At 40.0% G+C, this 24021-nt stretch overlaps 1 protein-coding gene across 6 annotated transcripts in view; it reads left to right on the top strand.

Moving 5' to 3' along the window:
- Positions 1-24021, top strand: part of RERE (arginine-glutamic acid dipeptide repeats) — a 255086-nt gene that overhangs the window by 121782 nt on the left and 109283 nt on the right. For 5 of the 6 annotated variants that reach the window (XM_064470535.1, XM_064470534.1, XM_064470533.1 and 2 more), the window contains exons 4-6: positions 6716-6821; positions 8321-8417; positions 12056-12160. In XM_064470535.1, coding sequence (XP_064326605.1) covers positions 6716-6821; positions 8321-8417; positions 12056-12160 — 308 coding nt within the window. Of the gene's footprint in view, positions 1-6715; positions 6822-8320; positions 8418-12055; positions 12161-18748; positions 18911-24021 lie in introns of those variants that run through there. The other variant, XM_064470536.1, reaches the window with a different exon arrangement.

Here is a 24021-nt window from a genome sequence, read left to right as displayed (position 1 = left end):
CTTGTGTATGTGTATATTGGTATGTATGCAGGCTGAGACTCACAGGTGTGTTTATGGGACTTGTATTCTTTCCCCTCCCCTTCTGTAGGAAGCAACTCTGTCTACAAATAACCTGTCTATACTGAGCGGTGTTTGGCATTGCAAACAGTTTGGTGTCAAGCTTTGTAGAAATTGTAGTAGAGATCTAGAACAAACAATACTCTCAGCAAGGCAGAGTGGCTCTGAGCAGGCGGACTGTGTTTCTCCCGTACTCTTCAGGACAGGTGTGTCCCTGAATGTGTGTGTTCATGTGCATATGCACCGGAGTGTAAAAGTTTGAAATTCAGGGTGAGGCGAGTGTGATGCTTGTTTTACATCTGAGTTATTTGTACACCAGACTGAATTAATTTTGAGCACACGGAGGTGACATCGTGAATTCCAAAAGGGGTTTCATTTGTTAAACTTGTGAATAAAAGGGACACAAGAGAAATTCTTCCTGTAAACAATCACAAAATGTCAAGAGCAAGACACTGTAAAAAAAAAATCCAATATTGTTTTATCAATAAATTATGCTTTCTCCTACATAGATCACAGAAATGGGACTTTACCCTGGAAATAGCAATATTTGATACCCCAGGCAGCTTATTCCCAGCTCAGCTCACACTTCAGTGAATACACTGATCGATTATCCGCGGCTTAACCAAGCCTTCTCATTTCCTGCCTTCCATTACTGCGCTCAATCAAGCCGACGGTTCTTTGTGGCCTGCCTTGTGCACTGAGATAAGCCATCAAGGCATGTTTCTATTAGAAAGCTCTTGTAGATGGAATAGTCATTAGATAACACTAACAGGTTTAAAGGTTGCAGTCTTTGTGTTGGTTCAGGTTAAGAGGACAGGAACCAGAAGGGCTGCCTTCTTGGGCTGTTGTATTTGAGGGACAGAGAGGATTAAACTGCACATCGCCATATTTAGTGCTTAACGTTTTTATTTCTAGCTGAATACTGATAGCTCTCACTTTTGACAATGCTTCTGTGTTTGCAAGAACTAATTATGTGTTAATATGCATGCATCCGAATTAAATAATCAAGCTGCAAAAATAACATCCATTTGTAGTAATAACCTCTGTATTTCCAAGCTGGGTTTTCTTGGCTTACAAACAGCTGATCAGGTTTCTTATTTAATTAGGAAACAGCCTACAAAGAGATATCCTGAGAACCTGGCATTACATGTGCTGTTGCATAGTGGGAAGAAAAATGATCCTTGCTGTATCTCTTCAGCTCCTGATTTCCAGAGTTTCATTTGTGTCCCCCCTCTGCTTTTTTTTGTCCTCAGAGGGTCTGGTATGAGTGGTATTTATTTTTCTTCTTTCCTCCTTTTGAATATTTGTGTCAAAATTGGATAAGTGTAAAAAGTCTAGGAGTCGAAATATGGGCAACAATTCAGCATGGTGGGGAAGGGGCAGGGAGGGCTGGGGCACAGCAAGTGGAGCACACCAGGCTAATACCGTGTCCTGGAGCGTAATTAGAGCTGTTTGTGTGAAATGAAGTGATCGTTTTGGGGGACAAACAATGCCCCAAAGCAGTGGGTCAATTTGTGGTGTTAAAAAAATAAACAGAATGTCCGCTGGCTTTGTGAGGCCGGAGCCTCCATGCTGCAATGCACAAGATGTTTATTTTGAGCAGTGGAGTGACTGATAAATATTGTAACGTGGTGTTAAAATCATGTAAAGAATTTGGTAGCTTGGAATTTATCGCAGGATTATTTTCTTCCTGATAGAAAAATGTCATTGTTGAAAGCCTGTTTGAAAGGAAAGATGTTCTCTTCCTTGTTTCTATTTTGCTGTTTGTTTCTTTGAAATGGGCACTATTCACTGACTCCAGCGTGCCCATCTGTCATCTCCAGCATTTGCTATATTGTTTCCAAAGCTAGTTGTGATTTAACATGGTATCTAAATAGGGCAAGTAATGAAGGATACTGCTTAAATCCCTCAGAGAGAATCCGCAGGACATCTGTGATCATTTGCACAATGTGGTTAGTCATAACCCTGGGAAGAGAATGTGGAATCCCTGAAGATACAAATTGTAATGTGCAGTAACTCTGTTTTCCAGTGTGTTCTAAAAGAAAACGGGCATCTTGGAATTACCACAAACGCTTTGGAAAACAGTACATTCATACTTGTAAAGAGAACTAACTTACAAGATCAATTTTTTTCCCCCCTTTCGAAAGCAGAGGCTCATTTTCAAATGGGAGTTGACCAGATGCTTGTGAACTGGGGTGCTTTAATCCATTTACAGTTTTTTTTTGAATTCTTGTTGAATGTCCATAATTGATTCATGCTTTTTAAAAGGAAGAAAAACCAAAACAGCAGCAACAACAAACCCCCCAAATGAGTCCTTATTTAGTACTGCAGAAATAGACAATATTGTCATTTAAGGGGAGAACAGAGTTTTGTGGCACAGGGAATCTTTCTGAGCTGACAGACACTTTAAAGCACTTGCTGTTGCTGTGATTTCTGCAAGTCTGAATTTGGCATGTGCCTATGCAGCTTTTCATATGTAAAGGTGTAAAAAAAAAAAAGAAAAGAAAAAAAGTAACACGTTATGAACTAGGGGGCACTTCTTTTGTGCGCACATGTTTCTAAAATAAATAGTCTGCCACAGAAGTTGACGCCTTGACACCTATGAGTATAGTCTGCTCTGTAAATGACATACATATTTAGAAAGTTGGCTGAGAAAATAGCATGTCTAGGAATTTCTGTGCAATGAAGGATGTAAATGTGACAAACGATTCTGACAGACATTTAATATTTTTAGGGGGATTGAAACCTCAAGTTAAGACCCACGAAATCATGCATGTTGGGGCGTAGATACAGAAAGATGAAGCTTTTAAATTAATTGGACAAAAAGCAGCAATCATGGTAAAACCAGGTATTTAGGAAGGAGATCGGACACCCCCCCTCCCCAAACCCAGCAACCCATGACCCAAACCCAACCGCTATCAGCAGAGCACAACGAGTAGCCTATTAGTATGTCAGCAAATTTTTAGTTGCCTTATTGTCCAGAGACTTTTCTGTAAAAAGTAACTCGCACATCTCCGTTGTAAACGATGACGTTTGTTGCTGCCTTCCTCGTGTATGGAGGCGTTGAGTCGTGCCATGTACGTGCATTCTGTGAGTCAAACGACAAAGAGCAGTCGGCACCGTGGAGCATGTGCTGCTTTCTGCTTTGAAAGACAGCTCTAAAAATTATCAGATTAATTATATATGTACATTGGCCATGTTAATCTTCTTCCTGTCATCTGTAATTAATTAAAAATGCCTATTTCGTAACACTTAGTTTTTAGAAGTTAAAAGCATAGAAGGTTGGTGCTCGCTGTGGCTTCATATCTATGCTTATACACACCATTTGGATTGATTGTCTCTTGGTTTTTATAATCTGTTTTGGTCCTAATTTGAACTTTGTTTTTTTCTCTCTGTAGTTTTTAAAGATCATTATTTTTGTTTCTGAAATTTAATGAAAGAAAAGCTGCTTTTCTGTGTTAAGAAAACCCCTGCAATTTCTTTTTATTTCTAATCTTCCCCTTTGACGATGCCTCCCACCTACATGATCAACCTAAGGAAGTCAATACCATTCCCGTTGGCAGGTTGCAGTGCAGGGCAATTCATCATTTCCCTGAGAACTTAGATTCAGCCAGCCTCCTGAAATTCAATCTCATCCCCGTGTTCTTCCTGATTGTGAATCCGATTTCAGGGGAGGATATGTTGTTGTTCTCTTTCACTGTGCGGATAACTGCTAACCTCTGGAATAAAACACAGTGAAGGGAACAACTAGGGCATTGGGTGAGTCTCAGAACAAAGCTTCAACATGGGAAATGAGTACCTGGCCATCAAATTAAAATGCTTGAACTGGCAAAAAGCTGCGGACTGTATGTAGACATTATGCTTTCCTAAAGTACGAGATTTTGAGAGATGAGATGATGAAATACTGCAAAACATAGTAAATACCTCAATTGTGTGTTAATGTGTGAATATTCCTAATAAATTATTGTGTAATCCCCTGCTATTCCATTTTTTAACACTTATTGGGGAACTTGGGTGTTTGCGGTAAAGCTGACAGGAGAGCGAGCAATAAGCAAAAACTTCTCTTTGCATTGACTGAACGACAAACTGGGAGGGTCTTCTGCAAGGAGGGGAGAGAATGAGGTGGTCCCTGAAGGCGGCAATTAGAAAAACCTCACTTCTAACCACTGATTTCTTCTATCCCAGTGTATCAGAATGCTTTGTAATTGTTGACCTTAGCCTCATCCCCATGCTGCTAAAAGCCCTGTGCTCTTCTATGATATAAAAAGAAGCTGAGACAGTCAAGTTGATTGATGGCATCGCCATCTCCATTACAGTCTTGGCCTAATTCAGCATGAACCTGTGACCTCCCAACTCACAGCTCTGTGATGCCAAGGCAATGCAAACATTTGGCAGTCTTGATCCCTCTGTTTTTTGTTGTAATATAATCTCAGTGTATTCATATGCGGAGGATATACCTTCACACAAAACCGTTACGCTTCCAGAGTTCTTTCTGCAGAACCGTCCCCTCGTAGCAGAACCCCTGTAAGGTTATGTATGAGGTTGTACCTGTTAATTCATCACTTGCTGCTACTTCTGTCCTCCCCACGATTAGCTCTTTTTACCAAGATAGAGTAACTTGTTTCCCTTTCTCTCTGTTGGCCACTGGTGGTTGTTCAGACTTCTGGCGACTTGGTTTGTAGGTTAAGTGTTGAAGCACCACCCCTGGCAGAGCACAGTGTAGATGTCTAGTCCTTCTCCTCCCCCCCCCCCCCCGATGTAATTGGCTGTTCAAAAACACCGCCACCAACAAAATTCCATGCTGTATTTTGTAGTCCTCCTTCGTGGTTGCATATACATATGTAATTACGCCTCCTTTACGGTGCTCCTTGGAGTGGTGTTGTATTTGAAGAACACCCATCTTCAGTGGCACAAACCAAGAAAATCGAAGCATTAGCTTTTGGTGCTTGTTGTAAACTGTCCGTACATATAAGCAAGGAGTTTTCGTGCCACAGCGTGGTGCTTCGTGTAACACGAGGTCTGCTTTCTCCTCTCAGCTAGGAAACGCAAAGAGAACTTGCAGAGAAATGCTGGGTTCATGTTTCCCACCGCTGTTGTGCTCCGTTCTTGTTAGCACTAATACAATTTATGAAGTCTTAGCAAGAGGGTAACAGAATGTTTACTTTGGTTTTTTTGTCTTCAGAATTCAGAGAGACTAATCGTAAAACCTGTGATGTGCAGAACTTTACTTCAGGGAAATAAAGAGCTCTGCAACCATGTTTTGCGAACAGCAGGCAGCAGAAATCAGTGTTGCCCCTCAGGTTTTGTCCTTTTGAGTTTTTTTTTAATGCATTAGTCAAGCTTGTTGTCTTTGTCTGGAAATGTTATTAAAAATAATTTTAAAAGGCGAAAAAAACCCCCCAAACCAGTAGGTCCGGGTTTCTCCTGTACAGCACAAGTGTGCTTAGTATGTTCTTGAATGTTTTTTGAGGCATTCAGTTCTTGGAGCACATGTGGTACTGGTGGATTAGTTAACGAAGTTTTTTCTGGCACAATGCTGCCACTAGCAGTTTTTTTGTGGTATTACACGTGTTTTTAATCAAAGGCTTCAAGAAGTGTGTTCAATGGAAAGATTTTGATGTTGTTTAAGCAGAAAGGGTGGAAAATGCTGTAACAATTAGGCTGATGTGACCAGGAGAGATGATAAAAAACTTTCTGGTCCAGTAACCTGTGATTTAACTTTTAAATGTAAATGTAAAAAAATTTAATAGCAAATTTAGAATGATCTGGAGAGCTGTAGTCCAGAAAAAACAAACAGGGCTTGCAGTTGCCTCATTCCGAAAGAATGTTAATTTCCCTTTAGGCCTTCCTCTGTTTCTTCAAGTGTTTTGGAGCAGTAGAAAGAATGGAGTACCAAGAGTTTCAAAGATAAACTGAGGCAGAGAGTCTGTAATAACTGATCTAAAAATTCTCTTTTTAAGTGGTGTTTACGCTTCAGTTTCCCTCTGAGAAGGAACAAACTGGTTGCCGGCTTCTCAAATGAAGAAGGACCGCTTGAGGAATAGTTTTGTGTGAATTTTGCTGCTGGTTTTGTGAGGCCCATGAGCAGCCCGAGCCTGCAATTGTTGGGATTGAAGTGCAGGGCCCTACTCTTTGTGTAAAGGAGTGTAATAAACAACATCCACAATTGTGTCTGAATCCATCTGTCCTTGGGAAAAAAATACTAGTATCTCTTGGTTACAACTGTTAAGAATGGTTGCACTGAATTATATTACTATTGGTATTCTTATTTTTTTCTGTATTTGGCCATAAATACTACTTGTTTGTAGAAATTAGCAGACTAAGATCATGCTACATGAGGCCAAAAATTCCAATCCTTTTCTGATCCCTGCCTCTTCTCTTGGGTTAGTTTTTTGTGAGGGCTTAGGTTAGTATTTGCCTGTCAGATACAGAGAGAGATACAACTGCGGGATGATGCGGTAGGTTCTTGTCTTTGTCTATTTGAAAGTCAGTCATTAGCACATTGCCCTTGTTTCATTGTCATAGAAATACGTTTTCTTCCCTTTTGGGTCTTAACTCAGGTTTTCTGTAGTGTGAAAACAAATTTTATACTTTAGAAGATTGTGTCAGATATGGTCTGATTGCCTTTTTAGTAATGCCTTTAGACCTTCTTTTTCAGAGTAAACGGGACCACCTCCTTATGAATGTCAAATGGTACTATCGCCAGTCTGAAGTCCCAGATTCAGTCTATCAGCATTTGGTTCAGGACAGACACAATGAGAATGGTAAGTTAGGCTCCGTAGAGTAAGGCCTTCTTTACTTGTACTCTGAATTTTAAGTTTTAACAGTCCGGAAAGCCAGAACACTTTTTTGCATAAGGGTGTGAAGCAAGGACTGTTGATGAAAACAATATGTTAGAAGATGGATGATAGTGTTTCTTACCTGCCTTGTTTGTTCTAACTAGTATATGTCCTGTAACCGTAGCTATAATCAGATGCTTTTCAGGTATGGTTTAAGTACTGTGCTATATTATACTAATGCTTCAAGAGACACTAGAAAAGAAATAACATCGAATCCTTTGTAGGCCTTCTGGACACTACTAAAACTGAACTGGCTGAAGACTAAGTTGGCTGAAGAAATTGTGAATCTCTTCTATTTTTGTGATTCTGCCATAGTGTCATGAGAACTGTTTTTTACCTTCATGCTACCTTGCACGTATGAATACTCACTGTGATTAATATTGCAGTAAGTGATGCAACTGAAGGACCCATAGCTGAGTTTCCCTCTTTTCTCTTTGGAAAAACAAGTGTCATCTTGGGTTTAATAGAAGCAGAAGAAACTTTAGTACATACTCCACTGTCATTTATCTCTTGCCTCTAGGGGAGACATAACATTTGCTTCTATTCTTACCAGGAAATTTCCTTGAGGCAACTGTTAAAATTCTGAAGAATCTCCAAGGTGAATTGTGATGATAAAAATTGATGCTTGAAATACGGAACACAGCAACTTTTTGGTTCATGACAGTACAGAGTTCAGCATCCATTCTCCTTTTTGCAGGCATTAAGGATGTTTTGCATGTGCTTTTAGCGAAAGCTGCACAAATCTAACGTTTGTCTTACTAATTTATTTGAAGCTTCTAACAATGGAGTTGTAGGCACAGTGTCAGAAAGTGAGGTTTTTGGTAACATGGCTGCTTTTTTATGTCACGCCCTTGTGCACGTGGAGAAGTATTTTGTGTGTTCTTCAGAGGGATTACAAAGAAGTAATGGAAAAAGTTGTTTTCCAGTTTTTCGTTAACACTGAGAATTTTCTATATTTGAACAGGAGTTTCAACATTTATCTCACAGCCAGAGCACTAAGCAGTTAGTACGGTCAAGATTTTGTTGAAGATTTGAGATTAAATATGCAAAACAACCAAAACCTTAACCCGTAAACCAGAAGTCAGTGAGTGATTAATTTGCTTAGTTCCTTTGACCTAGGGGTGACCACTTCTGGTGGGCAGTGGGTAAGGTGTGCCATCCAGTTCCCCTAAAAGCTCTTTACGTTCAGCAGTTCTTTAGGGCAAGGGAGAATTCACGTAAAAAAAGGGTATCACGTTATTTCCATACACTACAGGCCATGTAAGCAATCTGAGTGTTTGTCGCCTTAATGCTGAGGAGCATGTATCTAAAACATCCTCAGAGTCTTACCTGTGAAAAATACCTGCAAAATGGCCGTGGTAGATGCTTTCAGACTACAGCTAATGCGTTGGTGGTTTTTTGTTTGTGTTTTTGCTCCCTGGCAGACTCTGGACGAGAGCTTGTTATTACAGACCCGGTTATCAAGAATCGAGAGCTCTTCATTTCAGATTACGTCGACACTTATCACGCTGCTGCCCTCAGGTAAGTTGCAGAGGATGTGGTGCAGTGTCTCAGAGGTGGATGAGAAAAACCGTACCGAGAGGTGCTTTCTGGTTTTGTGTGGGGCTCATTAGCATACCGCTCAGCTTCCTCCTGGTCTCCTGCAGTAATTAACTTGTGTTATCTGTTCTCATTCAAAAAGAAGCTGTAATTCTACAATCTCGTTTTAATCTCAGTTAATCAGCGTTGCTCAGAAGATATTGTTTCCCGTTATTGCTGGTTCCTGCAGAAATAGTACCCTTCCCTCCTCTCTGTTAGATTTCACTATTAACAATGGTGTCTCCTAGTAAAGTGACTGTTCGGATGTTGCCCTGATTAAATTGCGTTAAAGGCTTTTGCTCTGAGGCACTTGTCATTGTTGCAGCTCAGCCAAGAGCTCCATTAAATAGCAGCCGTACCGACAGGAGGTAATGGACCCCTGTATTGTTCTCTGTGCTGTCGGCTCTTCCCTGGAGCTTGCTGCTCTCTTTATTCACTAAGTTTTCAACTTAAGTGGCTAACCTTTGACTAGGCTGAGGGGATACACCGTTACTTAAAAATGTTTTCAAATAGAAACAGCGAGGTATTATTTTTCAGCACATTTTCGACATGCCAAACATGCATGGATATTGTCAAAAGGCAAATTGAATAATCTCCCTGCTAATAATGCTCAGATGGTGTTTCGCTAGAACCATCTGGAGACAGTTTTTTTGTTCAGAGTCACTTTGCTGAAGCCACTTACTTCAAGACAAACTAGCTGCGACTTCTGTTACAAGGGTGGGAAGCACTCTTGGATTTACATATTAGACTTTTTTATAAGCTCGGAAAATTCCAGTGGTGTACTATAATCTCTTGAAATTCCACAGTGCCTCTTCTGAGTTACAGAAGGTCGCCTTCCAATTTTAAATCGGCATGCTTAGAAACAAGCTAGCAGGAGGTTGGCTGTCTTGATGGAACCACTCCTGGAAATCTTAACTGTCTGCTTAAAGAGAGAGAAGCTGAAGTATGTGTATGGAATTTTCCCCGGGAGTACTTTAACTTCTCTTCTACATCCCTTCTGTTTCCTTCTTCAAAGAAAATATAAAAATGGAAAGATAAAGATGGAATATGTGTGCATACCAAATGAACTTGAAAAATAACCTTCTCTTTCCCCCTTCCACGAGGAGTGAAGGCTGCACAAAGACCAAGCTGATCACGTTCTTAACCCATCTTGTGTTTTATCCGCTGCCTTTTTGTTCGGAAATGCATAAGCGCCTTTCAGATCACTCTTTTGTTTCTCTTTGTTGGCATGTGGTTTCACTGGTGTTTTACTCTGTTCTGGACTGTTCATACTTTTGATAATTCTTACAGGCTCGTAGACGGTATCTGAATGTGCTGGTAACTGAGAGAATATACTTTTGCAGGATAAAGATGTTTTTGCTGAATCTTTTCTCGCAAATTGTCATTAGTACACATCAGTAATTTCCAGTATACAAGACAAGCGTAAGGGTAATTGCATTTGATGCTCTCGTGGCTCGAGAACATAGAGTAGGCAGAATATATTGTGATGAGTGAAAGGAGGGTTAACAGGAAATTCTAATTTATTATTATACGAGATTATTTCTCTGCCCTCTGCAAGCAAATGGCTTTGGTCACACAATGAATTGATGACAAACAAGGAAATAAAACCAGTGATTGTAACTACCAATCTTCTGCTCTAACCAGTGGAAAAATTTAACTAGAGGATACTTGTAGATCCCCATGGAAGCGTGTAATAAAAGTTACATCCTTTTTACCTATACGGTAAATCTTTGGGGTAATATGTAATACTATTTGTGTGAAACGCTGGGAACAAGATGTACTGCTTTCATGCACGTAGATAATACAGGCTTATCTGGAAAACACTTATTAACTGTCAGATGAATTATTGAAAGGAAACTGAGTATTTTTCCCCAAAATACTCATAAAATGGGAGTTTAATGTGAAATATCAAAACAAATACCCCTTCTCATTTTCCTTCTTTCTAAATGACTAAACTAGGAAACTAGCTTCAGCCACCAGGGAAAAAATAAACATTAGTGAACAAGTTTGTCTTTCAGCGTTTCCGTGACATCTCAATTACAGACCTTGTTAATGTTCCATTGCAACCTGGCGTGACCTGGGCGAAATCCGGTGTCGCTTTGTCCTTTGCCAGAAGGGCAACTGACTGAGAATTAGGCAATCGCAGGGACAATTACGCCGCCTCAGCTCACAGGATCGCCGTATTGATTTTGTCTGAGAACAGTGGGCAACTTTATTCATCTTTCGTCCTTCTGGCGTGTTTTTTCCTCACCTGTAGTAGTCGATGTTGTGTATCGGCGAGCCCTGTTGCAAGGCGGAGTTCTTAGTGGCTGTTGATTGGTAAGCCTGTTTGAAGCACTTTACCATGAAAAGGTTAAGAAGGGAAGCAAACTTAGCATTTCACCTTTCTAGTGTGGCTTTCCAAGTACGCCATGCTTTCAAGCTCGGCTGAGAAGACGAGGCAAACAGATCCAGTATTATTACAGGCCAAATAATTATTCATCTTGGTGTACTGGTGGCAATAGCACTCTTCATTCTACTTTAACCAAGGCTGGCAAACCTTTTTAGAACGTTAAATAAGCCCCATAGCAGCTTATTTGTAATAGCAAATACTATTCAGTAAATAAAAGTGAAGAGAGATGCTGTCTGTATTAATGCTAGAAAGCTTGACATACTGAAAAAGAGCAAAATCTTGTGCTTTGTTTATTGCATTGAATCAGGTTTAGATAAAAAGCACTAACTCTTTGGCTGTCTGGCCCGTTTGTCTCTGCCCGCTTCTAATCTGATTTACTTGGCGGCGGTAAACTGCGGTGCATTGAATGGCAACACACGCGCAGCTGTTGAACATTAACAGTCCAGCAAACCCTTGAGGAAATGAGATGCAACTTCTTACAGCTAGTCTTGATGCTCACCCTTAAGGATAATGACTTCATCAACAAACTATATTAAAAAAAAAATATTAACAGTCTGTTGTAGAGCAAGCTAATAAATCCTCTTCCCTCTTTTCTCTTTTTTTAAAATGTCTTTGTGTTTTGCTTTCTTATGTATAAAAGTAGAAAGAAGAAACTTGTCTCTGTTTGCAGTTTGCATTGTTAGGATTGCAGCTTTGCTAAAAAGAGCAAGCTTTGCTTTTATTCAGAAGTGTTATTAAACTGGAGTTATATTTAGCTTTCTAAATAAAAAGCTGATTTCCCAAATAATATCAAAGTAGTATTTTTGAAGCTTCCTTAAAGATTGTGATAGACTGCAAAAACTTTGAAAATAAGAGATTTTCAATCCATACAGTAAGGATTGTATTTCTGGGGTAGATATCTTATGTTAGTCTGATGAAATTTGGGCTCCTCAGGACTGTGTGCTGGCTGCATGAGAATTAATGACTGACTGTGGAACACCATCTGAGACACTGTGGCTGAATTTCCTTCCCTTTCCACCATGGGAAGAATCTGCGTGGTTATTTGTTGCAACAGGCTTATTTATGAAGTTTTAGACAATTATGAGAACAGGAGGACGTCTGTGGCTTAAACACAGATTGCAGTGGCACTTAATTAAAATAGCTGTTATTCAAGACAGAATTCTAATGCCGTTTTCCCTCTTTCTTTCAGAGGGAAGTGTAATATCTCCCATTTCTCTGACATATTTGCTGCTAGAGAGTTCAAAGCCCGAGTGGATTCATTTTTCTACATACTGGGCTATAATCCAGAGACAAGGTAAGTGACTTTTAAAGGCAAGCTTTACCACTGATCTGAGCCTGTAGCAAAAGGAAAACTACTCAAGGGAAGAAAAGTTAAAATTAAGTGTGATGCTGATAGGAAGGTGGGGTGGAAAAGAATGCGAGGGAGAAGCTGCCTCTTCCTGCTGAGTGTATGTATAGGAGGAAAATAAACAGCAGATAACAAAATTGTGCCAGCCATGCATGTCTGGGTAAATAACATACTGCTTCAAAACAAGGTTTTAGAACTGTGAAACTTTTTAAAGGTTGCAAACATTAGCAGGAATTCTTAGCTGTCTCATTGGCTAAGTGCACACCCCTCAAAATATTTTAAAAAAATACAGTCACATGTTCTAGTAAGCAATGTTGATATTTACACCCTTAAGAAATCAAATGGAAAGTTTTTAAGTGTGGGAATTCATGCTTTCATGTGTCAATATTCATATAGGGTCCCATATCAATAATTCCTAGTTTATGCTTTGCTGGCCTCGAGCAAATTAGAGGTACAGAAAGAACTTTTTCTGGGGGAATGAATGAATACCTGTTTGAAGGAGGTATGTTCAGCATGCTCTTTCATTTCACAGTTCTCTGAATCTGCCTGGGAGTAGCCCAGCCAGTCTTTCAGTTGTGTTCGGAAAGCAAAGCTGATGCTAGACTGTACCTTCATTATTTTTCAGGTCCGAACCCTAACTCTTATTTTTTAATTTATGTAGTTTTGTAAACACAAAGAATGCCTTAAAAATACCAGCTTTAAGGAGCATGTTGTCTAGGGGCGTATTTCTATGAGCACTTGACTGGAAGATTAGTGACGCGTAACAGGGCTCAGCAAGGTCTGGGCTGACTGAAAGCTGTATTGTTTCTTTCAATGCAGAAAACATAATTAGCTTGTGGACTTTTATTTCTAGAGATATTGTTGAGAAAAATATTATTTTCAGTGGGGATTAGGTTGCCATATCAATAATAAATATTTGAGTTGTTACATTTTAGATGTATTGTTTTCGATGCAGGTATGAATCTTTATGCTTCAGGGCAGAGCCAACCACTAACTGCTCACAGTTAGGAAGGAACTCCCTGTGTGGGCATATTATTATGTCCTTGCCTGTTTATGAGGCTTCCTGTACCTTACTCTGAAGTGTCTTAAACTCTCCGTATGTCTGAGACAGGGTATCGGACTAGGTGAACTCCCTTAATCGATTCAGTTTACATTCACGGCAGCGTTGTGAGCGTGAGTCCCCAGGAGGCAATCTTTCTAGCGTATGGTGCTGAGCTCTGGGGAAAAAGGCACGCAATCCTATAAAATTTTAAAGTACAATATGTTAAAATGTTTTTGTAACCTCACTTGCCAGACTGCTAAAAAAGAAAAATAAATACACAATGCAAGGCATTGATGAAGTTTGTCATGATACACCTCGTGGATATTCAGCACCGTGCTTGACCCCTGTATTTAACTTTGTCGCTTTTCTTCATTGCGTTTTAGTTTTGGGGGTGTGAATGCTAAATGAACTATTTGTATTAGCGTTTAAGTTCTCTGTTTAATGGATGATTTATCATATGAAATGCCGTTTATGTGAGTTGCCAGTGCAGTTTTAAACCCACTTTCTGTGTAGAAGCAGCTGTTAATTCTACCAGCTATTAGAAAATGACTGAGCCTGAAAAGATCAATGGAATGACAGAGCATAGCACTTAGTGATCAGCTAATTACTCAGACTAGCTGCTCTCAAAATGTAGGTTTTTATTCATTTGCTTACAGCCAGGTTGTTTTTTCTCATTTTTTTTAACTTCAGCTCTTCTAGTCTGTGTTTTGTCGTTGAATAGCGGTAGGTTTAGAATAAGGAGTTGAGTCTAGCTTGCTTGATTATTTTTGACCTGTGTATTTGCTATGGCTTTACAGCGCGTGCTGCTTTGAGTACCTAATTCTAGATTTATTTTGCTTTTGGAAGTAAGTATTGTAACACAGATTCCATGGTGACCTTTTGGTGGTCTGTCTATAAAAACAAATCTTTGCCTTGAACTTGGATCTGCTTTTCTAATATACGGTTTTGTTTCACATGGAAAGGATGGAAAATGTTTACGGCAGCTTGAAGTAATATTATGCTGGAGATAAGGTTCTGAATACTGCAGTGTGACCCCTCAACTGACTTGTAGACTTGTGTGATGGGATAAGTTCTTAGCCCAAACAGGCTGGAGCTGCGGGTTGCAGCTCCAAAAATCTAGCTGCAAAGACAAATTTCTGTCTGAGTGATTTTGTGTTCAGCATGAGATTGCTCGTATACTTTTCCAGGACTCACAAATGCAGCTCAGCTTGTTGGGAATCTGACTATTCTCTATGTTGTCATGTGTTCTATTTGCAACACAACTGGCAGAAGTCCCAGACCCCCAAAACCATCCAAACCACTGGTGTGGTGGGTGTGTAATAAGCCCTTTTGTTCTTGGAGCGCACAGTGCTAAAGTGAAGTATGCTTTGTCCTTTCTTTTCTATTTGAAAGCTTGCTGACTATAGCTTTATCTTGGGAAATATCTACCATGATCCTGTTGTTGATCATTGTGTGGTCTGGAAGTGGTCAACCTGTGCGTTTTGGGATAACTTTTTCTCTTTACAGTGTGTATGAAGCTGGTTGTTGGTGGATTTTTGGTTGGGTTTTTTTGGGGGGGAGTGGTGGTGGTGTGGTTTTTTTTCCCCCGCAGGCTTCAGTAAAAGATTACACACGCTGTTTCAGTAATTCTCACATCAGTGAGAAGAATCTGATTGTGGAATAAAAACCTGAACTACTCTTAAAGCTAGAGGCTGTGTGTTATCACCTTGAATAGTGTGTTAATCAAGCTAGTAAGCAGACCTGCAATATGTTCCTGGCTCTCAAGAGTGTGGAATGCATCCACTAAACTTGTATAGCCAGCTGAGAAAATTTATTTGATGCTAAGTATTTTGAAACAATTAATTTCATGCTTGTTCAGAGAAGTGACTGCTCTGACACTGACTAATTCCATGAACATGGAATCCTGCTTAAAGTATTGGGTTCCCCAAATGGCTGGATGAGACCAATGCTTTATGAAAGAAATGTAAAGTGAACTGTGTATGCCCTGAAATTGGTTTAGAAGCATTTCAAAGTGTATAGAATAGCAGTCAAGAACCCTTAATGGACAAAGGAAAACAGACCTGATGTACCACCTCAGAAAATCAGTAACTGCACCAGCTTGAGTTAAGCTGTTGATTTTGGTATTTGAGTCAGAAATCAGCTCTGCCTGTTAAAGAAACATGCGGCAAGGCTTGGGAATGCTGTTGAACATGCTGCTTGACCTCAGACAGCTGGTTTTCACCAGCTCACATCATACCACTCATTTACTACAACTCTGGTTCTTACCCTATCTGTAGTATAGTGCCAGATGTGGCTGATTCTGGCATGAACTTCTTTTAGGCCTTCCTTCTGTACTCTGACATCCCGCCAGGACTTACAGACACGACTTTGAACCAGCTTACTCAAGCAGGCAGGCCAAATGGCACATTGGCCTGTTTCTGTAGTGTACTGGCATGTACCAGGCAATCAGCTCCCTGATCTCCGGAGTAAGTACATTATGAAGTTTTGTCTGACACTGACATCTGTAAAGATTCATAGATCTGAATGCTGCTGAATTTTTACTTGGAACTAGAAATAATCAGGTATTGTTCTACAAACAGTTTTCATGGCCATGAACCAAAGTTACTCTCCCACAACATTGTTTTGCATTGTGGAACAAAATAATACCAAACACTTCAAGGCATGTGTGAGTTATCTGAAGAGATGTTTTGGGAAGGTCAGGATCTTGTCTGTGTTTTTATTCCACAACATTTGCTTTCCCTTTGTTTTTAATCTCTTTCTTCTGAAGTGTTTTTTGGGATGTTGTGAGCTAAGTGAGTATTGGTGTGTTTGAGAGGAGTGTTCCCAAAAGTAAAATTGAAGGTGACTTGTTCTTTCTTTTTCTTGTCCTTTGTGGCTTCCTCTTTTTCTATTGAAAGCCTGAATCAAGAGCCTCTTTTTTTTCTTTCTTTTTTGGACTTTCAATGGAAAGCATAGCAGGTGGAGTACGAGTTTCAGTTCCAGAAACAGATAAGAATAGTGTATATTCTTACAAAGTCAAAAAGCTGGCGTGGAGTTCTGTGTAAGCAGGATTTTCAAGCTTCCTGTTAATACTGCCCTTATTTATGGTAGAACTGTAGTTGAATTGATCAATTGATATCTGCAACCGAAATGTGAACAGAGGCTGAAGGGACTGCAGAGCTCCGATTTGCTATTTGGATCCTTTTGTCTGGTTAATTATTAGCAGTCAGAATATTTTGTTGCTATCCGTATTATAATGCCTAGGGCAGTGATAGAGGGTGAAGTGGTCATAAAGGTTTTTAAATGTATCCATCCTTTATGTCTCAACTCAGGGCCTTAAAATGAGTACTTAGTATGCTTACACTTAGTAGAACACTGACAGTTTGTGGCGTACTTCGTTTAAAGAAGACAATTCCTACAGCATATCAGAAGTCAATTTTTTTTAAATAGGTTTAGCAATTTTAAATACAATCACGAATCCTCCTGATAGGGGAATTTGGGGACTGTTTGTATGGTATGCCCATGTGATGTGAAACAGATGTCTTCTGTGTGTCTTAGTAAATTACAGCAAAGTTGTTTTGTACCACTCTTGTCTATTCCTGGGAAAGAATTAGGGAAGATGCTGATCACCCTGGCTGCATGTCAGTAGGTATTGTCGTGTGCTGAAGTGCCTTGCAGTTCATTCCTTTTAAACAAACAGACAAAAACCCTCCCAAAAACTGTATTTAGATAAATGGATGTATAACTTCCTTGGGTCATTTTTTCTGGCTGATATCACACTTATTAATATCATTTGGAATACATTATGTGCCCATGTCTTAATTTATTTCTGACCTGGAGGGTAGCATAAAAGCTGAGAATTTTTTCTAAAGTGCAAACTTGAGGGGGAAAAAAACCTGACCCAGAAAAACAACAGTAACAAAAAATCCAGAAATACATTTCAGCTGTAGTTGAAATGCAGACTGGATACATCTGGCCTTGTAAGTGTTCTTACTTAAAAGCAGTCAGCTGATAAAGGCTGTTCAACATATTTGGAGTAGTTATCTTTTTCTAGTCTGTAGTCTGGGACAGTTTGTTCAGTCAGTCTTGTTTAGAATGTGTTGTCTCCTGTAATATTTTTGCAACAGAAGAGAATTGATAGAATGTTATGGTGTGTGGGGTTTTTGTTTGGTTTTTCTTTTTTTTAAAAAAGCTCTTTATAAAACTTCATTGTATTTCTGGACTTTTAAAATACATAGCCTAGTAAAACTTAGTATTTTAAGAAAACATAGGAACTTTTCATCAGAGTTGGTTGTGTTGGATTTTAATTTTGGTGTTTTTTTTTTCCTTTACAAGTGGGAGCCAAGCCCCTCTATGCTGTGTCTTAGGGAATGGCTCCTTCAGACTACCAGTGAGCTTTGGTACCATCAGATAGCTTCAGCAGAGCAATGGTAGTTGAAATATTCCAGTTACTGAACATCTGCCGCCTTATTGCAGTTTCATTGAAGGAGCCAGACTATGTTGGTGAAGGTTCCCAAGATGGGGCTGGGAGTAAGGTAATATGGGCAACAAGAAGGGTGTACCCACTGGTGTTACAATAAAATTTTCTCACTGGATTATTGTAAAAGAGAAAACTTGGGATTGTTCTGTGGCCTCACATGTGTTGCTTAGTCTGTTTCTGTCTTCTAAAACTCAAAATTTGAGAAACCTTTTGTGCTGCTCTAGCCTGCAGTAAATTCAGGCACCTCAGGACCTCTAAAATGGAGGCAGGTATATTAATTAAAGCATTTTATGCTGTAAGGGGAAGGGATATTGCCTTCGCATAAATGGGTAGCTAAGAATGTTTTTTTGAAAATTTTGTTAATAAAGAGTGATGCCAAAATCAAGGATGATGGAGGTTCAAACAGTGAGTCAAGTCTGGCTTCTCTGGTTTCACCTTGTGTTCACACGTGCTTGTAAATGGCAGTGGCATAGCTGCTGAGATTTCAGATTCTTTAAATGTTCTCATATATTGCATTATTGACAGGTAGAATAAGTATTTTGTGAATCAGCTTGCTGCTTCGTTTCCCTAACAAATAAGTTGTATGTTAAAATGTGAAGCTTCTGTCATTTGCATCTCTAAATGCATCTCTAAAACCTCTAAGCCTTTTAATCGGTGTTATTTTTTAAAAGCTAATGTCAAACTAGGGGGGAAAAAAAAGCTTTCAGAAGCCTTTTTTAAATCGATGTGCATTTCGCTTGGAGGAGATACAAAAAGTGCTGGAACGGAGATCTCCAGACTTTGAATTGCTCTGCTCTCAAGCGTTGGCTGTATCAGATCCCCTAGCTAAGGCCCCACTTCCCTGCACACTAGCTTGGTATGCAGAAGCTGCAGAGTCTGTTCAGTGTGCTTTATTTACGGAAACAGCAGGGTTGAGATTGATTGCGTTGTAAGACAGTGTGTGGATGAGGGAGGGTCACAGCACATGCTCAGTCCTGTCAGTCCGAGGGCGAAGTTTCTGCGTTCTGCGTGCAGGCTTAGGTCATAGCACAAGCTCAGTGAAAGCTCTCTGAGGTCTCTCAGACTGCATGTGCCTCCATTTTGAGTTGGTAGAGTGGAAAAGGCAGAGTTTTAGCTGTTAAGTAGAGGGTTCAGGAATACATCTAAACCCACAAGAGCCTGTCATAGTCATGGATGATCCATTCAGCCCCTGCAGGTAGGCTACATCACTCTGGCCTCCCCTAAACGATGATGATTTTTGCTGTTATTTGTGACTTCTGAAATGTTTATGAAATCATTTCATTACTATTGCATGTTCCTCAGAACCTTGTAATCACATCAGCATTGCTGTGCAGCTGTTTGTACGGTGCATGAGGGCACTGAGCAGGGAATCTGCTGCCTGAGGGGTGCATGGAGCAAAACATTGACGCTTGTGTGGGCTTTTTTTTTTTTCTCCTTCTTGTTTTTCCCCTCGTGGTGCAGTTTTAATTTCACTTGTGCTGTCTGCATGCCAACCTTATGGCAGGTCTGTGGGGAGCTGCAGAGGCACTCTGCAGGCTGCAGCGTTACCGAAGTGGCTATTAGGAAATGTTTGGGCCTGCAACAGACTGTTTAGATAATGTTACGGGGAGGGTTGTAGATCAGCAGCCATTGGTTGCTCTGAGGATGGGTGGTTCTCGTTTTGATTGAGGGGCAGCGATCCTGCTAATACTTCCTCAAGTATTAAGAAAATAAAAGTAGCCAGCGTGGTTCTGCTTGCTTGTCAGTCACATGCAAATAACACTTATGCATCTAAAATGCAGCAATATTGTCTTGTGCGTTGAGAGGCGTATTACGTGACAGCTGTGTCGGCAATACCCACATCGGTTTTATCGGGCTAGCAAAACGCTTGAATTCTTAGGCGGATCTGAATAAAATAGAGGACCTGGGCTCTGCAGCCCTGTGTAACGGTAGTATGGTTGCAACTGGCTCTGAGGTCCTTGTGGGACCATCGCTGCTGAAAGTGGGCTTGTCACTGCTAAATATAAATGGGTTTGAGGGGACTTGGGTGTGCTGAAACGGGAGTAAACTTGATTCTGCAGCGTGTTCTCATTCACAGTAGTGTCTGAACTTGTGCAAAGCCGGGTGCCGTCGTGCTGCGGCCCTGCGCCTAGCCTTGCACAGCTGATCTTGGCACCTCGGGGCCTGCGCCTGAGAGGAAATATTTCAATCGGGGCAACTTGTTTGTGGGTTACTGGCGTGTCAGTTTGAGGGTGACAAGATGGTTTGTGCTGTTTGTAACGACATCTCTGGAACTTTACAGCAGAAGGGTGACTTTCAGGCCCGCACACATAGTCAGTTCACCCATGTGGCGTGCGTTACTTGGGGTACCTTCCCTCTCTTCTCAGAAGCTGAGGAATGGGTGATGAATGAGGCTGTATAACTTTGCCCATGTTAGTGCCACGTCTGTATCTCCATGCTGTCTGAAGTGGGGGGCTGGACAAGATGATCTCCAGAGGTCCCTTCCAACCCCTACCATTCTGTGATTCTGTGTCATTCCCTCTTCCATTTCCTTTTATGTCTATAGAGCATAAAAATCAGGAGCACTTATTTAGTATGGGTTACTGGCCATTTTGCCATTGGCTGAAGCAAAGTTATGCTAAAGATTACAGAGCACAATTGCCTTGAACTTCAGTCAGGCTGAATCACCTCAGAGTTGAAAGGGTTGTCTCTGTAGGCCTAGGCTTTAGAAACATTCTTATTCCTAATAAAGGAGCTACTTGAATACGTATAGGAACATGACACTGCTCTGCAGGATTACGGGCATATGGCACCTTGAGTCCTTAACATTTGTTTTGAATGTTGACTTATAAGCAGAGGAGAATTCATTAAGGGGTGGTGAGGGTATAGGACAGTCTGCTTTGTGCTGTTTTGCAGTGATAACTTGTGCATGCATTTAGAAAAAATTTGGAAAAAGTGCTGCTTCTAAACTTAAAATGAAAATTGGTCATGGTTATTTTTAAAAACAGAAAATGTTTCTTGGTTGTAACAAAACAAAATCTGATTGTCAGACAAAAGTATTACATTTGGCAAAACAAATGCAGCTGGAATAATACGCCAAATAAAGCATTTTTCACTTAATCCCTTGCACATGAGAACCTGTGGATGTAATGTTGGTTGTACTGGCTCCCAGAACTCCCCCTTGAAGGATGCCTCTGGTGTCCATGCTGTGCTCATGTAGAATCAAATAGTTCCTGCTCTTAGCAAATGTGTAGATATTCTTATTCCCTGTGGCAATACTCCTCTCACAGCAGACCTTCCATGTTTTTGAGATCTCAATTTTTCCTTTCCACATGCTTCACCTGTATGTTGTGGGGTTGGTCAGGCAGTTTATAATGAAAGCAGTTCCTTAGGTTTGTGCTGTAGGTTTAGGAAACTGTTACACTTCGGTTTAAAAAAAAAGGCAACAACACAAATAGAAAACAATCTACCCTTCCCCACAAAACAAAACAAAAAACCCAACAAACAAACCCTCCAAAAAAACCCACCTAGACCAAAAACGCCCGTGGTAGTAGCAGAAGTAAGGCTGTCTTTAAGTTATCTGTGGTACTGGCAAGACTTCTACTGTGCTGAGAAGACCCTCTCTCCTTGATCAGAGTGTTCTTGGGCAGTTCCTACTAACGGTGAAGTTGTCAGCTGGCTGGGTGCCCAGAAGATTCTCTCCAGTTCAGGGACTGTTGATAGGTGGTCGGGTGAGTTACGGTTCCACTCCAAACAACTGTTTGAAGTTACAGATATATTATGGGAAGTGCTTGAATTTTGTCCTGTAGATGACAAAATAGTGGCCAAGTACTGATAGTCTTACTTCCCCTTTTTCTGGCTTCATTTTAACTCTTTTCAAGACTTAAATCCATAGCATTACCTCTTCCCCTTTCCTTCTAATTGTTTAGGCTGTAATTTGTTTTAATTAGGACTTTGTACTTCCAGGTGTATGGCGGAACTGGAGCTATCTTCAAGCTTGGTTTATGCTTCATATTTTTCATACTTACCACCTTTAACATGTGCTGTTGCTTCTCCATGTCTCTGCTGTTAAGCTGGAGATTTGTGTTGTCAAGCAAGCAAAGAGAATGAGTGGCAGATCATTGTATCTAACCTTGATGAAACTTTATGGAAAAAATTAACTGCTGGGTTGCTGCCTTGTTCCACTGTCTTGCATATAAACTGTGACTGTGATAAAGAAATGGCGCTGAGGTAGCATGTAGTCTGTTTTAATAGTGAGTATTCACTCTGGGAAGTGCAAAGCTACCGCCTGACCATTTTGGAAACTATACAGGATAAACACTTAAAGCAACATAACTCCATGTTAAATTCATTTACGTATTTATTTATCAGTGTAAATGTTGCTTGTAAATAAGTAACATTCTGGATCTATTAAAATCACACGTAGACCAGATTAAAGAAACTTTGTACCATGCAAAGGTTTCCACTAATTTATTTTTTTGAAGTTGTGATCTCCCTGATATGAGAGAGGTGATCAATGAAATCTACAGCCAAATATTACCGCAACAGGCAGTTCCTGTGTGGAGAGAATGCTTGTTCCCTCGCAAAAACTTGTGTCAAGGAATGGCTGTGTTATGATCATTTCCATCCTACCTTTTGAGTAAGAGACAATACATCTGAGGACTGCATAGTCTTTTTTTTCTCCTATATAAACCTGATGGAAAATAACATTATCTTGAAAAAGCTTTCCCTGTCTCACTCCAACTTCTGCAACTGCTTCCTTCTCCAAACAGCAGAATGGGTGCAGAACACTGCGTCCTCCACTTCCGTAAAGTTCTGACTTTGCAATCAGTCAGCAGGTTTGAGCTTGTACTGAAGATAGAAATGTTAGCACGTGTTTATTCATTGCTGCTTTAGATTGAGCAATCACTAAAAATGTTCCCATGTAAGGTCATTTGCATGAAATACAGGTTTGATTTTTTCACTCAGACACAAAATTGCTTGTAGATTTTATTATTATAGCACACTATTACAACAGGTTTTAAACAAAACTTAAACTTACTGGAGGCTGACCATTAGCAAGAATATTTTTCTGAGCATTAAGATATTTTGTCTGGAAAAGGGATTTTTGAATCTTAGGAAAAAAGTTTTAAGGCACAAGTGCAAGATGGACACATGAAATCGGGTACCTTGAAGTAAATTTTTTTAATGTAGAAAGTAATTGTTGGAAGAAGCTAACAAGCCATTGTTTAATCTGTAGATTGATATGGGTCCCCATATAATGAACACAAAACAATGTGGCTAACTCATTGGCTTTAAGCAGGAATTGCTGTTTGTTGGGGGGGAGGATGAGCTAACTCTGTTATTTTTAAGCACCTATCGCAGGTTTGTGGTGGTTGTGGGGTTTTTTGGTTAAAGGATGAATGGCCTGAACCTGATTGTCCCTTTTTGTATTTTGAACTGTGTAATGTAATAACATAACATGCACAAGAATGGTCTTCCCGGGTCAAATTGAGGATCCATTTGGCTCAGTATCCCGTCTCCCAACAGGGACCATGAGCAGATGCTTGGAGAAAGTAAGACTAGAGCTGTGATGTTTGATAGAGGCTTATTGTTTGTGGGCAGTCTATTTTGCATCTCTGTGGTGAAATCTTATGACTTCTTTAGTGCTGCAGAGGTGCAAATGTATGTAAACCTCTCTCTTTTTTTTAACAGTTAAGTCTTTGCAGACAGAGCCTGCATAGCATCAGATGAGGGAGGAGCATGGGAAGGGAAGTCTGAGTTTTGTTTCATGGATGCACAGAATAAAATGGAATAGTATGTTCTACCAAATGGGTCTCCTGAATGTAAGAAATAGTTTATCAGGACCTGAAAGGGACTGGCATTAATCAGCTGGAGTGGAGGAATTTTGTCTCTCCAGTTTTGTCCCTCTAGAGACGGAACAATGATCCTTGCCAGATGTTTTTAGAACTGCTTCTGAAGAGCATTTTTTCCAACTTGGGTATTGGATCATTTGCATAAAAGGATTTTTTTAAAAAAACCTTTTCTTGAGATTTTCTTTCCTGACTACTTTAGATTTATATTAATTTTACAGAAATCACAAATGTCTAGAAATTGTCTTACTGTATCATGCTTTCAATTTATGTAGCTGATTATCTTGCCAATAATAGTGACTGTTTGGCTGCATCAATGTTAAAGTCTATGTTGCAATTTATAATCTATTCTGCCTATATATCCAGTTTGGGATTGGTTTTATTTAGCAAGCCCTTGATTTTCTTGCCAGGCTTTGTAAATAAACCCAAATCTCTTAAGAATCGTTGTTTAGTGTTGTGGCTCATTATTGCTTAT

Source organism: Phalacrocorax carbo, chromosome 20, assembly GCF_963921805.1.
Source record: "Phalacrocorax carbo chromosome 20, bPhaCar2.1, whole genome shotgun sequence".
Taxonomy (NCBI): domain Eukaryota; kingdom Metazoa; phylum Chordata; class Aves; order Suliformes; family Phalacrocoracidae; genus Phalacrocorax; species Phalacrocorax carbo.
This window is presented reverse-complemented; position numbering and strand designations above follow the sequence as displayed.